The 16,607-nt window shown below is 59.5% G+C and overlaps 1 protein-coding gene across 1 annotated transcript in view; it reads right to left on the bottom strand.

The window, feature by feature from the left end:
* The window catches only part of MYBPC2 (myosin binding protein C2), a 39,247-nt gene that overhangs the window by 3,656 nt on the left and 18,984 nt on the right, over positions 1–16,607 (bottom strand). The window contains exons 11-19 of the mRNA XM_038126508.1: positions 14,553–14,712; positions 13,679–13,783; positions 12,057–12,245; positions 10,363–10,497; positions 8,639–8,806; positions 6,683–6,771; positions 5,089–5,281; positions 3,120–3,259; positions 1,243–1,402 (exon numbers count right to left, since the gene is read on the bottom strand). Of these exons, the coding sequence (XP_037982436.1) occupies positions 1,243–1,402; positions 3,120–3,259; positions 5,089–5,281; positions 6,683–6,771; positions 8,639–8,806; positions 10,363–10,497; positions 12,057–12,245; positions 13,679–13,783; positions 14,553–14,712 (1,339 nt within the window). The remainder of the gene's footprint in view (positions 1–1,242; positions 1,403–3,119; positions 3,260–5,088; positions 5,282–6,682; positions 6,772–8,638; positions 8,807–10,362; positions 10,498–12,056; positions 12,246–13,678; positions 13,784–14,552; positions 14,713–16,607) is intronic.

The following is a 16,607-nucleotide window of genomic DNA, read 5'->3' on the forward strand; positions in this document are numbered from 1 at the left end:
CAAAACCACGTTAAACCTCCCAAAACCACCTCAAAACCCCCAAAACCACCTCAAACCCCGCCAAGACCACCTCAAACCCCTTCAAAACCACCTCAAATCCCACCAAAACTACCTGAAACTTCCCCAAAACCACCTCAAATTCCCCCAAAACCACCTGAAACCTCCCCAAAAACATCTTAAACACCCCCAAAACCACCTCAAATCCCACCAAAATCCCCCCAGGACCCCCCCAAACCCCCCCGAACGTGGGGTACCCGCTTTGGGGATGACGGCCGTGTTGGAGGAGAGCCCGGGTTTCTCGCTCAGCCCGCACAGGTACCCCCCAAACTCCCCCCAAACCCCTCCGAAACCACCTCAAACCCCCCAAAACCACCTCAAACCCCTCTGAAACCACCTGAAACCCCCCCAAAACCACCTGAAACCACCCCAAAACCACCTCAAACCCTCCCAAGACCACCTCAAACCCCTTCAAAACCACCTCAAACCCCCTCAAAACCACCTCAAATCCCCCCAAAACCACCTCAAACCCCTCCGAAACCACCTCAAATCCCCCCAAAACCACCTCAAACCCCTCCGAAACCACCTCAAACCTCCCCAAAACCACCTGAAACCTCCCCAGAAACATCTCAAACCCCTCCGAAACCACCTCAAACCTCCCCAAAACCACCTCAAACCTCCTGAAAACCATCTCAAACCCCTCCAAAACTACCTCAAACCCCTCTGAAATCACCTCAAATCCCCCCAGGACCCCCCCAAACCCCCCCGAACGTGGGGTACCCGCTTTGGGGATGACGGCGGTGTTGGAGGAGAGCCCGGGTTTCTCGCTCAGCCCGCACAGGTACCCCCAAAACCACCCCAAACTCCCCCACACCCCCCCAAAACCACCTCAAACCTCCCAGAAACCACCTCAATCCACCCAAAACCACCTCAAACCCCTCCGAAACCACCTGAAACCTCCCCAAAACCACCTCAACCCCCTCCCAAAACCACTTCTAAACTCCTGAAAACCATCTCAACCCCCCGAAAACCACCTGAAACTTCCCCAAAACCACCTCAAACCCCCCCGAAACCACCTCAAACCCCCAAAACCACCTCAAACTCCTCCAAAACCACCTCAAACCCCCCAAAACCACCCAAAAACTACCTCAAACCCCCTCAAAACCACCTGAAACCCTCCCAAATCCCTTTGGTCTCCCCCAAAACCACCTCAAATCCCCCCGAAACCCCCCGAACGTGGGGTACCCGCTTTGGGGATGACGGCCGTGTTGGAGGAGAGCCCAGGTTTCTCGCTCAGCCCGCACAGGTTCTCGCTGAACACCTTGAACAGGTACTCGTTGCCCATCACCAGCTCCGAGGCCGTGCAGCGCAGGGGCCGGTTGTGCTCGTACACCGTGAACCACTCCTGGGGGGGGGGGGGTCAGGAGGTGGTTTTGGGGGGTTTGAGGTGGTTTTGGGGGAATTTGAGGTGGTTTTGGGGGGGTTTGAGGTGGTTTTGGGGTGGTTTTGGGGTGGTTTCACGTGGTATAGGGGGTTTGAGGTGGTTTTGGGGTGGTTTCAGGTGGTTTTGGGGGGATTTGAGGTGGTTTTGGGGTGATTTCGGGGTGGTTTGAGGTGGTTTTGGGGGGGTTTCAGGTGGTTTTGGGGTGGTTTTGGGGTGGTTTCAAGTGGTATAGGGGGTTTGAGGTGGTTTTGGGGTGGTTTCAGGTGGTTTTGGGGGGATTTGAGGTGGTTTTGGGGTGATTTCGGGGTGGCTTGAGGTGGTTTTGGGGGGGTTTGGGGTGGTTTGAGGTGGTTTTGGGGGGATTTGAGGTGGTTTTGGGGTGATTTCGGGGTGGTTTGAGGTGGTTTTGGGGGGGTTTGAGGTGGTTTTGGAGTGTTTTTTGGGTGGTTTGAGGTGGTTTTGGGGGAGTTGAGGTGGTTTTGGGGGGCTTTGAGGTGACTTTGCGGTGGTTTGAGGTGGTTTTTGGGTGGGTTTCCGGTGGTTTGGGGGGATTTGAGGTGGTTTTGGGGTGATTTTGGGGTGGTTTGAGGTGGTTTTGGGGGAGTTTGGGGTGGTTTGAGGTGGTTTTGGAGGGGACTGAAGGGATTTGGGAGGATTTGAGGTGGTTTTGGGCGACTTTGGGGGGGTTTGAGGTGGTTTTGGGGTGGTTTCAGATGGTTTGAGGTGGTTTTTGGGGGGGTTTCCGGTGGTTTGGGGGGATTTCAGGTGGTTTTGGGGTGGTTTCAGGTGGTTTTGGGGGAGTTTGGGGGGAGTTGAGGTGGATTTGGGGGATATTCAAGGGATTTGGGATGGTTTGAGGTGGTTTTGGGTGACTTTGGGGTGACTTTGAGGTGGTTTTGGGTGTCTTTGGGGTGGTCTGAGGTGGTTTTGGGGCGGTTGAGGCGGTTTTGGAGGGGACTGAAGGGATTTGGGGGAGTTTGAGGTGGTTTTTGGGAGGTTTGAGGTGGTTGGGGTGGATTTCAGGTGGTTTGGGGGTGAATTTGGGGTGGTTTGAGGTGGTTTTGGGGGGATTTGAGGTAGTTTTGGGGGAGTTTGGGGAAAATTTAGGTGATATTGGGGGAGATTCAAGGGATTTGGGGTGGTTTGGGGTGGTTTTGGGTGACTTTGGGGTGGTTTGACGTGGTGACTGACAATTTTGGGGTTCAGTTCAGGATTTTGGGGTTCCATTGATAATGTTGGGGTTCCATTGAGTATTTTGGGGTTCCATTGACAATGTTGGGGTTCAGTTCAGCATTTTGGGGTTCCTCTGAATTATTTGGGGTTCCATTGACAATTCTGGGGTTCCATTGATAACTTTGGGTTCCATTTCAGCATTTTGGGGTTCAGCTCAGGATGTTGGGGTTCCTCTGAATATTTTGGGGTTCCACTGCGTATTTTGGGGTTCCATTGATAACTTTGGGGTTCAGTTCAGCATTTTGGGGTTCCACTGACAATGTTGGGTTTCAGTTCGGTATTTTGGGGTTCCATTGAGTATTTTGGGGTTCCTCTGAATTATTTGGGGTTCCATTGACAGTTTTGGGGTTCCATTGATAACTTTGGGTTTCAGTTCAGCATTTTGGGGTTCCACTGCGTATTTTGGGGTTCCTCTGGGGCCGCTTTCGGGGCGCTGCCCCCTCACCATGGTTCTCTTGTCGGCCTTCATGATGGTGTAGCCGGTGATCTCGGCGTTGCCGTCGTCCTCGGGGGGCTCCCACTCCACCAGGGCGTTGAACCCCCAAACCTCCTTCACCGTCACCTTCTGGGGGGGCCCCGGCCGCTCTGGAGAGGGGGGGATCAGCTCAGGGACACCCCAAAAATACCCCAGGAACACCCTAAAACATCCCTGGGAAATAGCACCCCAAAAATACCCCCAAACCACCCAAAAATACACCAAAATACCCCAAAACCACCCAAAAATACCCCAGAAACACCCAAACCCACCCCGAAACATCCCTGGGAAACAGCACCCCAAAAATACCCCAAAACCACCCAAAAATACCCCAGAAACACCCCAAAAATACCCCAAAGATACCCTGAAACATCCCCGGGAAACAGCACCCCAAAAATACCCCAAAACAACCCCAAAAATACCTCAAAATACCTCAAAACACCCCAAAAGCCCCCAAACCATCCCAAAACTGCCTGAAACACCCCGAAAAACCCCAAACATCCCAAAACCACCCCAAAAAACGTCCTGAAACATCCCAGTGCTCCCAGTTCCCAGTCCCAGTGCCCCCAGTTCCCAATCCCAGTGCTCCCAGTGCTCCCAGTGCCCAATCCCAGTGCCACCAGTTCCCAATCCCAGTGCTCCCAGTGCTCCTAGTTCCCAATCCTAGTGCTCCCAGTGTCCCAGTTCCCAATCCCAGTGCTCCCAGTGCTCCCCGTTCCCAATCCCAGTGACTCCCAGTTCCCAATCCCAGAGCTCCCAGTGCTCCCAGTGCCCAATCCCAGTGCTCCCAGTGCCCCCAGTTCCCAGTCCCAGTGCTCCCAGTGCTCCCAGTGCTCCCAGTGCTCCCTGTTCCCAATCCCAGTGCTCCCAGTGCCCAATCCCAGTGCTCCCAGTGCTCCCAGTTCCCAATCCCAGTGCTCCCAGTGCTCCCAGTTCCCAGTCCCAGTGCTCCCAGTGCCCAATCCCAGTCACTCCCAGTTCCCAATCCCAGTGCTCCCAGCGCTCCCAGTGCCCCCAGTTCCCAATCCCAGTCCCTTCCAGTTCCCAATCCCAGTGCTCCCAGTGCTCCCAGTTCCCAATCCCAGTGCTCCCAGTGCTCCCAGTTCCCAATCCCAGCGCTCCCAGTGCTCCCAGTTACCGACGATGCGCAGGCGCATCTCGGCCGTGTCCTCCATGCCCTCGATGCGCACGCTGAGCCCAGCGCTCCCAGTGCTCCCAGTTCCCAATCCCAGTGCTCCCAGTGCTCCCAGTTCCCAATCCCAGTGCTCCCAGTGCTCCCAGTTCCCAATCCCAGTGCTCCCAGTGCTCCCAGTTCCCAATCCCAGTGCTCCCAGTTCCCAATCCCAGTGCTCCCAGTTCCCAATCCCAGCGCTCCCAGTGCTCCCAGTTCCCAATCCCATCACTCCCAGTTCTCAATCCCAGTGCTCCCAGCGCTCCCAGTGCTCCCAGTTCCCAATCCCAGCGCTCCCAGTGCTCCCAGTTACCGACGATGCGCAGGCGCATCTCGGCCGTGTCCTCCATGCCCTCGATGCGCACGCTGAGCCCAGCGCTCCCAGTGCTCCCAGTGCTCCCAGTTCCCAATCCCAGTGCTCCCAGTGCTCCCAGTTCCCAATCCCAGCGCTCCCAGTGCTCCCAGTTACCGACGATGCGCAGGCGCATCTCGGCCGTGTCCTCCATGCCCTCGATGCGCACGCTGAGCCCAGCGCTCCCAGTGCTCCCAGTTCCCAATCCCAGCGCTCCCAGTGCTCCCAGTTCCCAATCCCAGTCACTCCCAGTGCCCAATCCCAGCGCTCCCAGTGCTCCCAGTGCTCCCAGTTCCCAGTCCCAGTGCTCCCAGCGCTCCCAGTGCTCCCAGTGCTCCCAGTGCTCCCAGTTCCCAATCCCAGCGCTCCCAGTGCTCCCAGTTCCCAATCCCAGCGCTCCCAGTGCTCCCAGTTACCGACGATGCGCAGGCGCATCTCGGCCGTGTCCTCCATGCCCTCGATGCGCACGCTGAGCCCGTAGCGCCCCGAGTGCCCCCTGCTGGCGGCGCGGATGAAGAACACCGTGTCGCGGTCCGACGTGCGCACGTGCACGTCCTCGCCCAGGGGCCCGCCCTCCTTCGTCCACGTCACCTGGGGGCGGGGCTTACCCTGCCGAGGGGGCGGGGCTTGGTTAGACCCATGGGGGCTGTGGGGCTGAGGTGCCCCTATGGGATCTATGGGGCTGAGGTGTCCCTATGGGGCTGTGGGGCTGAAGTGTCCCTATGGGGTCTATGGGGCTGAGATGTCCCTATGGGGCTGTGGGGTTCAGTTATCCCTATGGGGCTGTGGGGTTGAGGTGCCCCTATGGGGTCTATGGGGCTGAGGTGCCCCTATGGGATCTGTGGGGTTGAGGTGTCCCTATGGGATCTGTAGGGTTGGCTTGTCCCTATGGGATCTGTGGGGTTCAGGTGTCCCTATGGGATCTATGGGGCTGAGGTGTCCCTATGGGGTCTATGGGGCTGAGATGTCCCTATGGGATCTGTGGGGTTCAGGTGTCCCTATGGGGCTGTGGGGTTCAGTTATCCCTATGGGGCTGTGGGGTTGAGGTGCCCCTATGGGATCTGTGGGGTTGAGGTGTCCCTATGGGATCTGTGGGGTTCAATTGTCCCTATGGGGTCTATGGGGTTCAATTGTCCCTATGGGATATGTGGGGTTCAATTGTCCCTATGGGATCTGTAGGGTTGGCTTGTCCCTATGGGATCTGTGGGGTTCAGGTGTCCCTATGGGATCTATGGGGCTGTAGGGTTCAATTGTCCCTATGGGGTCTGTGGGGTTCAATTGTCCCTATGGGATCTGTGGGGTTGAGGTGTCCCTATGGGATCTATGGGGTTCAGGTGTCCCTATGGGATCTATGGGGCTGAGATGTTCCTATGGGATCTGTGAGGTTCAGGTATCCCTATGGAATCTATGGGGTTCAGGTGTCCCTGTGGGATCTGTGGGGTTGAGGTGTCCCTACGGGATCTGTGGGGTTGAGGTGTCCCTATGGGGCTGTGGGATTCAGATGTCCCTGTGGGGCTGAGGTGTCCCTATGGGATCTATGGGTCTGTGGGGTTCCATTGTCCCTATAGGATCTGTGGGGTTCTGGTGTCCCTATAGGGCTGAGTTACCCCAATAACCCACGGGGCAGAGCTCCCCGGACTTTTGGGGTCCCCCAATAACCCACGGGGCTGAGCTGACTTTTGGGGTCCCCCGATAACCCACGGGGCTGAGCTGACTTTTGGGGTCCCCCGATAACCCACGGGGCTGAGCTGACTTTTGGGGTCCCCAATAACCCATGGGGCTGAGCTCCCCTGACTTTTGGGGTCCCCCAATAACCCATGGGGCAGAGCTGACTTTTGGGGTCCCCAATAACCCATGGGGCAGAGCTGACTTTTGGGGTCCCCCAATAACCCATGGGGCAGAGCTCCCTGGACTTTTGGGGTCCCCCGATAACCCATGGGGCAGAGCTGACTTTTGGGGTCCCCCAATAACCCACGGGGCTGAGCTGACTTTTGGGGTCCCCCTGCTCACCTGGAAGGGGATCACCAGGTTCACCTGCTCCCCCACCTTCCTGACGTACGTCTGCCGCAGGTGCCGGGGCAGCCGGATCTTGGGGCGCTCTGGGGGGGGGTCGGACACTGTTTAGGGGGGATCTCTGGGGCAGAACCCCCCCATTTTGGGGTCTCCCCCGATTTTGGGGTCAGCACTCCCCTGTTACCCATCAATTCCCCCCCTAATTCCTTCAGACTCTCGTCCCCAAAGTTTCAGCTCCATTTTTGGGGTCCTTCCCCATTTTTGGGGTCCCTCCCCACTTTTAGGATCACTCCCCATTTTTAGGATCCTTCCCCATTTTTGGGGTCTCTCCCCATTTTTGGGGTCCTTCCCCATTTTTGGGGTCTCTCCCCATTTTGGGGTCCCTCCCCATTTTTACGGCCCCTCACCCATTTTTAGGGTCACTCCTCAATTTTGGGGTCCCTCCCCATTTTTAGGGTCCTTCCCTATTTTTGTGGTCCTTCCCCAATTTTGGGGTCCCTCCCCATTTTTGGGGTCCCTCCCCATTTTGGGGTCTCTCCCCATTTTTAGGATCCTTCCCCATTTTTGGGGTCCCTCCCCATTTTTGTGGTCCCTCCCCATTTTTAGGGTCCCTCCTCATTTTCGGCCCCTCCCCATTTTTGGGTCTCTCCCCATTTTGGGATCTCTCCCCCATTTTTGGGGTCTCTCCCCTTTTCTTTTTGGGGTCCCCCATTTCCCTTAGGGATTCCCCCCCAATTTTGGGCTCCCCCCTCCGATTTCAGCCCCCCCCCCGATTTCTGTCTCCTCCTCCCGGATTTCAGGGTCCCCCCCTAATTTCGTGATCCCCCCCGATTTCTGTCTCCTCCTCCCGGATTTCGGGGTGTCCCCCCCCCGATTTCGGTCTCCCTCCTGATTTCGGGGTCCCCCCTTTTCTTTTTGGGGTCCCCCATTTCCCTTAGGGATTCCCCCCCGATTTCAGCCCCCCCACCCCGATTTCTGTCTCCCCCCCCCCGAATTTCTGTCTCCCCCTCCCCAGATTTCGGGGTGTCCCCCTCCCAGATTTCGGGGTGTCCCCCCCCTGATTTCGGGGTTCCCCCGGATTTCGGGCTGCCCCCGGATTTCGGGGTCCCCCCTTTTCTTTTTGGGGTCCCCCATTTCCCTTAGGGATTCCCCCCCAATTTCGGGATCCCCCCTCCGATTTCAGCCGCCCCCCCCCCCGATTTCTGTCTCCCCCTCCGGATATCGGGGTCCCCCCCCGGATTTCGGGCTGCCCCCGATTTCGGGCTCCCCCCCGGATTTTGGGGTGCCCCCTTTCCTTTATGAATCCCCCTTTCCCTTAGGAATTCCCTCCCAATTTCGCAGCTACCCCCCTAATTTCAGGATCCCCCCCGATTTCTGTCTCCCCCTCCGGATTTCGGGGTCCCCCCTGATTTCGGGCTCCCTCCTCATTTTGGGATCCCCCCTTCCCTTTTGGGATCCCCCCTTTCCCTTTGGGGTCCCCCTTTCCCTTAGGAATTCTCCCCCGATTTCTGTCTTCCCCTCCGGATTTCGGGGTCCCCCCTTTTCTTTTTGGGGTCCCCCATTTCCTTTAGGGATTCCCCCCAATTTCGAGCTCCCCCCTCCGTTCCCCCCCCCCCCCGATTTCGGGCTCCCCCCTAATTTCAGGATCCCCCCCTAATTTCGTGACCCCCCCCCCGATTTCTCTCTCTCCCTCCTGGATTTCGGGGTGTCCCCCCCGGATTTCGGGGTCCCTCCTGATTCCGGGATCCCCCTGATTTTTGGGGTGCCCCCTTTCCTTTATGGATCCCCCTTCCCCTTAGGGATTCCCCCCCAATTTCAGGATCCCCCCGATTTCAGCCTCTCCCTCCCCGAATTTCTGTCTCCCCCTCCGCAGATTTCGGGCTGCCCCCCCCCCCCGGATTTCGGGGTGTCCCCCCCCGGGATTTGGGGGTGCCCCCCGGATTTGGGGCTCACCGACGATCTCGCGGATGGTGACGGGCTGGGCCATGGTGGCCGGGGGGCTGCGGCCCGCGATGTTCACTCCGACCACGCGGAACAGCAGCTTCTCGCCCGTGGGCAGCCCCCGCACCGTCAGCCCGCAGCGCTCCACCAGCTCCGTGTTCGCGGGGGTCCAGGTCGTGTCTGGGGGGGGGAAATCGGGGGGCTATGGGGTCGGGGGTACCGGATTTTGGGGGGTTATGGGGTCAGGGGAGGGGGGTTATGGGGCTGGGGTCTCCACCAGCTCCGTGTTCGCGGGCGTCCAGTTCGTGTCTGGGGGGGAAACCGGGGGGTTATGGGGTCGGGGGTATAGGATTTTGGGGGGTTATGGGGTCAGGGAGGGGGTTATGGGGTCGGGGGTATGGGATTTTGGGGGGTTATGGGGTCAGGGAGGGGGCTATGGGGTCAGGGGTATCGGATTTTGGGGGGTTATGGGGTCAGGGAGGGGGCTATGGGGTCGGGGGTACCGGATTTTGGGGGGTTATGGGGTCGGGGGTATGGGATTTTGGGGGGTTATGGGGTCAGGGAGGGGGCTATGGGGTCGGGGGTATGGGATTTTGGGGGGTTATGGGGTCGGGGAGGGGGTTATGGGGTCGGGGGTATGGGATTTTGGGGGGTTATGGGGTCGGGGGTACCAGATTTTGGGGGGTTATGGGGTCGGGGAGGGGATTATGGGTTCGGGGGTATCAGATTTTGGGGGGCTATGGGGTCGGGGGTATGGGATTTTGGGGGGTTATGGGGTCAGGGAGGCAGTTATGGGGCTGGGGTCGCCACCAGCTCCGTGTTCGCGGGGGTCCAGTTCGTGTCTGGGGGGGAAACCGGGGGGTTATGGGGTCGGGGGTAGTGGATTTTGGGGGGTTATGGGGTCAGGGAGGGGGTTATGGGGTCGGGGAGGGGGTTATGGGGTCGGGGGTATGGGATTTTGGGGGGTTATGGGGTCAGGGGTATCGGATTTTGGGGGGTTATGGGGTCAGGGGTATCGGATTTTGGGGGGTTATGGGGTCAGGGAGGGGGTTATGGGGTTGGAGGGCACCAAGTTGGGGGGTTTTGGGGTCCCCCCGAATATTGGGGTTCCCCCTCACCCCCTCCCCTCACCAGGTACCCCTCGGTGCCCCCCAAATTTCAGCGACTCCCCCAAAGTTTTGGGATCTCCCCCAATTTCAGCGATTCCCCTGAAGTTTTGGGATCTCACCCCAAAATTCTGGGGTCCCCCCAAATTTTGGGGTCCCCCCCGAGTTTTGGGGTTCCCCCTCACCCCCTCCCCTCACCAGGTACCCCTCGATGCCCCCCAAATTTCAGCGACTCCCCCAAAGTTTTGGGATCTCCCCCAATTTCAGGGATTCCCCCAAAGTTTTGGGATCTCCCCAAATTCCGGCGATTCCCCCAAAGTTTTGGGATCTCCCCAAATTTCAGGGATTCCCCCGAAGTTTTGGGATCTCACCCCAGAATTTTGGGGTCCCCCCCGAGTTTTGGGGTTCCCCCTCACCCCCTCCCCTCACCAGGTACCCCTCGGTGCCCCCCAAATTCCAGCGATTCCCCCAAAGTTTTGGGATCTCCCCCAATTTCAGGGATTCCCCCAAAGTTTTGGGATCTCCCCAAATTCCGGCGATTCCCCCAAAGTTTCGGGATCTCCCCCGAAGTTTTACGGTCTCACCCCAAAATTTTGGGGTCCCCCCCGAGTTTTGGGGTGCCGCGCTCACCCCCTTCGCGGCACCACTCCACCAGGTAGCCGTCGATGCCGCCCGCCCCCAGGCGCTCCGGCGGGCGCCACTTGAGCGTGGCCGTGGTGTCCGTGACGTCCTCCAGCGTCAGGTGAGTGGGTTCGCTGGTGGGGGCTGCGGGGGACCCCCAAATCAGCCCGAAATCACCCCAAAAATCAGCACGAAATCAGCACAAAAATCAGCACAAAATGAGCACAAAATCAACCCAAAATCAGCCCGAAATCACCCCAAAAATCAGCACAAAATCAGCACAAAAATCAGCACAAAATGAGCACAAAATCAACCCAAAATCAGCCCGAAATCACCCCAAAAATCACCCCAAAATCATCAACCCCAAAATTCACCCTAAAATCTCCCCCAAATCCCCCTCAGATCCCCTCCAGAACCCCCAAATCCCCCCGGGACACCCCCAGACCCAAATCCAGGACCCCCAAATCCCCCTCAGATCCCCTCCAGAACCCCCAAATCCCCCTGGGACGCCCCCAGACCCAATTCAGGACCCCCAAATCCCCCCCAAATCCCCTCCAGGACCCCCAAATCCCCTCCAGCACCCCCAAATCCCCCTGGGATGCCCCCAGACCCAATTCAGGACCCTGAAATCCACTTCCAATCCCCTCCAGGGCACCCCAAATCCCCCTGGGACGCCCCCAGACCCAAATCCAGGACCCCCAAATCCTCCCCAAATCCCCTGCAAATCACCCCAAAATCCCCCTGGGACACCCCCAGACCCAATTCAGGACTCCTTAATCCTCCTCATATCCCCTCCAGCACCCCCAAATCCCCCTGGGACACCCCCAGACCCAATTCAGGACCCTGAAATCCTCCTCAAATCCCCTCCAGCACCCCCAAATCCCCCTGGGACACCCCCAGACCCAATTCAAGACCCTGAAATCTCCCCCAAAACCCCTTCTAACCCTGACCAGGACCCCCAAAATCCCCCTGGGACACCCCCAGACCCAATTCAGGACCCCTAAATCCTCCTCAAATCCCCTCCAGAACCCCCAAATCCCCCTGGGACACCCCCAGACCCAATTCAGGACCCATAAATCCTCCTCAAATCCCCTCCAGCACCCCCAAATCCCCCTGGGAGGCCCCCAGACCCAATTCAGGACCCTGAAATCCACTTCCAAAATCCCCCCAAATCCCCCCAAATCACCCCAAATCTTTCCCAAATCCCCCCCAAATCCCGTCCAGGATCCCCTAAATCCCCCCAAATCCCCCCAAAATCCCCCCAAATCCCCCCAAATCCCCCCCGAAGCCCCCCGTGCCCCCCACCCACCGATGGGCATGAAGGGGGGGGTGTTGAGGCTGGGGGCCGAGACCCCGATGGCGTTGACGGCGAAGACCCTCATCTCGTAGAGCACCCCCAAACCCCTCCGGGACCCCCCAGATCCCCCCCAGATCCCCCCGGGAGCTCTCAAATCCCCCTAGGAGCCCCCAGACCCAATTCAGGACCCCTAAATCTCCCCCAAAACCCCTTCTAACCCTGACAAGGACCCCCAAAATCCCCCAAATCCCCCTGGGACACCCCCAGACCCAATTCAGGACCCCTAAATCCTCCTCAAATCCCCTCCAAAACACCCCAAATCTTTCCCAAATCCCCCCCAAATCCCGTCCAGGACCCCCTAAAACACCCCAAATCCCCCCCGAAGCCCCCCGTGCCCCCCACCCACCGATGGGCATGAAGGGGGGGGTGTTGAGGCTGGGGGCCGAGACCCCGATGGCGTTGACGGCGAAGACCCTCATCTCGTAGAGCACGCCCTCGATCATGCGCGTGGACTCGAAGGTGAGCGCCGGCAGCACCTCGAAGTTGAGCTTCATCCAGCGGTGCGAGCCCTTCTTCTTCCTCTCCACCAGGTAACCTGGCACAGGTGAGACAGGTGAGACAGGTGAGACAGGTGAGACAGGTGAGGGACAGGTGAGACACAGGTGAGACAGGTGAGGGACAGGAGCCCCAAGTCCCCCTTCATCCAGTGGTGTGAGCCCTTCTTCTTCCTCTCCACCAGGTAACCTGGCACAGGTGAGACAGGTGAGACAGGTGAGGGACAGGTGAGACACAGGTGAGACACAGGTGAGACACAGGTGAGAGACAGGTGAGACAGGTGAGACAGGTAAGGGATAGAAGTTGAGCTTCATCCAGCGGTGCGAGCCCTTCTTCTTCCTCTCCACCAGGTAACCTGGCACAGGTGAGACAGGTGAGACAGGTGAGACACAGGTGAGACACAGGTGAGACACAGGTGAGGGACAGGTGAGAGACAGGTGAGACAGGTAAGGGATAGAAGTTGAGCTTCATCCAGCGGTGCGAGCCCTTCTTCTTCCTCTCCACCAGGTAACCTGGCACAGGTGAGACAGGTGAGACACAGGTGAGGGATAGGTGAGACAGGTGAGACACAGGTGAGACACAGGAGCCCCAAATCCCCCTTCATCCAGCGGTGCGAGCCCTTCTTCTTCCTCTCCACCAGGTAACCTGGCACAGGTGAGACAGGTGAGACAGGTGAGACAGGTGAGACAGGTGAGACAGGTGAGGGACAGGTGAGAGACAGGTGAGACAGGTGAGACAGGTAAGGGATAGAAGTTGAGCTTCATCCAGCGGTGCGAGCCCTTCTTCTTCCTCTCCACCAGGTAACCTGGCACAGGTGAGACACAGGTGAGACACAGGTGAGGGACAGGTGAGACAGGTGAGACACAGGAGCCCCAAATCCCCCTTCATCCAGCGGTGCGAGCCCTTCTTCTTCCTCTCCACCAGGTAACCTGGCACAGGTGAGACACAGGTGAGACAGGTGAGGGACAGGTGAGGGACAGGTGAGGGGCAGGTGAGACACAGGTGGGGACAGGTGAGTGACAGGTGAGGGACAGGAGCCCCAAGTCCCCCTTCATCCAGCGGTGAGAGCCCTTCTTCTTCCTCTCCACCAGGTAACCTGGCACAGCTGGGACAGGTGGGACAGGTGAGACACAGGTGAGACAGGTGAGGGACAGGTGAGGGACAGGTGAGGGACAAGGGGACAGGTGAGACAGGTGAGAGACAGGTGAGACACAGGTGAGACAGGTGAGGGACAGGTGAGACACAGGTGGGGACAGGTGAGGGACAGGTGAGACAGGTGAGACAGGTGAGACAGGTGAGCAACAGGTGAGGGACAGGTGAGGGACAGGTGAGACACAGGTGGGGACAGGTGAGGGACAGGTGTGACGGGACACATGGACAGAGGACACACAGGTGTGCGGCTGTGGAGGGGACACCCCGGTGCCCAGCCAGGTGCCAGGTGCCAGGTGCCAGGTGCCAGGTGTGGGCCCTCACCTGTGACCGGCTGCCCGCCGTCGAACTTGGGGGGCTCCCAGACGAGCACGGCCCAGTCCTCGCCCACCTGCGTGACGCGGACGGCCTCGGGCGGGTCGGGGACATCTGCGGGGACAAGGCACACCTGTGACCCCAGGTGGCCTCCCGTGTGCCCACGGGTGTGCCCAGGTGTGCACAGGTATCCCCAGGTATTCCCAAGTGTCCCCAGGTGTGTCCCCAGGTGTCCCCAAGTGTCCCCAGGTGTGCCCAGGTGTCCCCAGGTGTGCCCAGATGTGCCCAGGTGTGTCCCCAGGTGTCCCCAAGTGTCCCCAGGTGTGCCCAGTGTCCCCAGGTGTGCCCAGATGTGCCCAGGTGTGTCCCCAGGTGTCCCCAGATGTATCCCCAGGTGTCCCCAGGTGTGCCCAGGTGTGTCCCCAGGTGTATCCCCATGTATTCCCAGGTGTGTCTCCAGTGTCCCCAGTGTCCCCAGGTGTGTCCCCAGGTGTCTCCAGGTCTGCCCAGGTGTCCCCAGGTGTCCCCATGTGTCCCCAGGTGTCCCCAGGTGTCCCCAGGTGTATCCCCATGTATCCCAGGTGTGCCCAGGTGTGTCCCCAGGTGTCCCCAGGTGTCTCCAGGTGTCCCCAGGTGTGTCCCCATGTGTCCCCAGGTGTGTCCCCAGGTGTATCCCCAGGTGTCCCCAGCTATCCCCAGGTGTGCCCACGTGTCCCCAGGTGTCCCCAGGTGTATCCCCATGTGTCCCCATGTGTCCCCAGGTGTCGCCAGGTGTCCCCAGGTGTATCCCCAGGTGTCCCCAGTGTCCCCAGGTGTCCCCAGGTGTGCCCAGGTGTCCCCAGGTGTGCCCAGGTGTGCCCAGGTGTGCCCAGGTGCGCCGTACCCACGACGCGGATGTTGATGGCGGCCGTGTCCTCGCCGGCGGGGTTGGTGACGCGGATCTCGTAGCGCCCCTCGTCGGCGCGCTCGGCGCTCTCGATGACGAAGCTGCTGAGCTCGTGCTTGTCCTCCAGCCGCACGCGGCCCTCGCGCGCCGAGAACTCCTGCAGGTGACACAGGTGACACAGGTGACACAGGTGGGACAGGTGACACAGGTGACACAGGTGACACAGGTGAGATGGACAGGTGACACGGGTGACACAGGTGTGACACTACTCAGCTCGTGCTTGTCCTCCAGCCGCACGCGGCCCTCGCGCGCCGAGAACTCCTGGACAGGTGACACAGGTGACACAGGTGACACAGGTGGGACAGGTGACACAGGTGGGACAGGTGACACAGGTGACACAGGTGACACAGGTGAGACAGGTGACACAGGTGGGACAGGTGAGATGGACAGGTGAGACACTGCTGAGCTCGTGCTTGTCCTCCAGCCGCACGCGGCCCTCACGCGCCGAGAACTCCTGCAGGTGACACAGGTGACACAGGTGGGACAGGTGACACAGGTGACACAGGTGGGACAGGTGACACAGGTGACACAGGTGAGACAGGTGACACAGGTGTGACACTGCGCAGCTCGTGCTTGTCCTCCAGCCGCACGCGGCCCTCGCGCGCCGAGAACTCCTGCAGGTGACACAGGTGACACAGGTGGGACAGGTGACACAGGTGACCCAGGTGGGACAGGTGGGACAGGTGACACAGGTGACACAGGTGACACAGGTGACACAGGTGGGACAGGTGTGACACTGCGCAGCTCGTGCTTGTCCTCCAGCCGCACGCGGCCCTCGCGCGCCGAGAACTCCTGCAGGTGACACAGGTGACACAGGTGGGACAGGTGACACAGGTGACACAGGTGGGACAGGTGACACAGGTGAGATGGACAGGTGACACAGGTGAGATGGACAGGTGACACACTGCTCAGCTCGTGCTTGTCCTCCAGCCGCACGCGCCCCTCGCGCGCCGAGAACTGCTGGACAGGTGAGACAGGTGACACAGGTGGGACAGGTGACACACAGGTGACACAGGTGACACTCACCTGGCCGTCCTTGGTCCAGGTGACGGTGGGCAGGGGCTCTCCCGATATGGGCACAGGGGTGACACACAGGTGACACCGGTAACACACAGTGACACTCAGGTGACACAGTGACACACAGGTGACACAGGTGACACACAGGTGACACACAGGTGAGCTCACCTGGCCGTCCTTGGTCCAGGTGACGGTGGGCAGGGGCTCTCCCGAGATGGGCACAGGGGAGCACAGGGGTGACACAGGTGACACAGTGACACACAGTGACACAGGTGACACTCAGGTGACCCAGGTGACACAGGTGGCACTCACCTGGCCGTCCTTGGTCCAGGTGACGGTGGGCAGGCGCTCTGCCGAGATGGGCACAGGGGTGACACACAGGTGACACAGGTGACACACAGTGACACAGGCGACACAGGTGACACACAGGTGACACAGGTGACACACAGGTGACACACAGGTGGCACTCACCTGGCCGTCCTTGGTCCAGGTGACGGTGGGCAGGGGCTCTCCTGAGATGGGCACAGGGGAGCACAGGGGTGACACTCAGGTGACACAGTGACACACAGTGACACTCAGGTGACACACAGGTGACACACAGGTGACACTCACCTGGCCGTCCTTGGTCCAGGTGACGGTGGGCAGGGGCTCTCCCGAGATGGGCACAGGGGAGCACAGGTAACACAGGTGTGACACACAGTGACACAGGTGACCCAGGTCACAGAGGTGTGACACTCAGGTGACACAGGTGACACACAGGTGACACAGGTGACACACAGGTGAGCTCACCTGGCCGTCGTTGGTCCAGGTGACGGTGGGCAGGGGCTCTCCCGAGATGGGCACAGGGGAGCACAGGGGTGACACAGGTGTGACACACAGTGACACAGGTGACACTCAGGTGACACACAGGTGACACACAGGTGACACTCACCTGGCCGTCCTTGGTCCAGGTGACGGTGGGCAGGGGCTCTCCCG

This window comes from Motacilla alba, unplaced genomic scaffold, assembly GCF_015832195.1.
Source record: "Motacilla alba alba isolate MOTALB_02 unplaced genomic scaffold, Motacilla_alba_V1.0_pri HiC_scaffold_35, whole genome shotgun sequence".
NCBI lineage: Eukaryota > Metazoa > Chordata > Aves > Passeriformes > Motacillidae > Motacilla > Motacilla alba.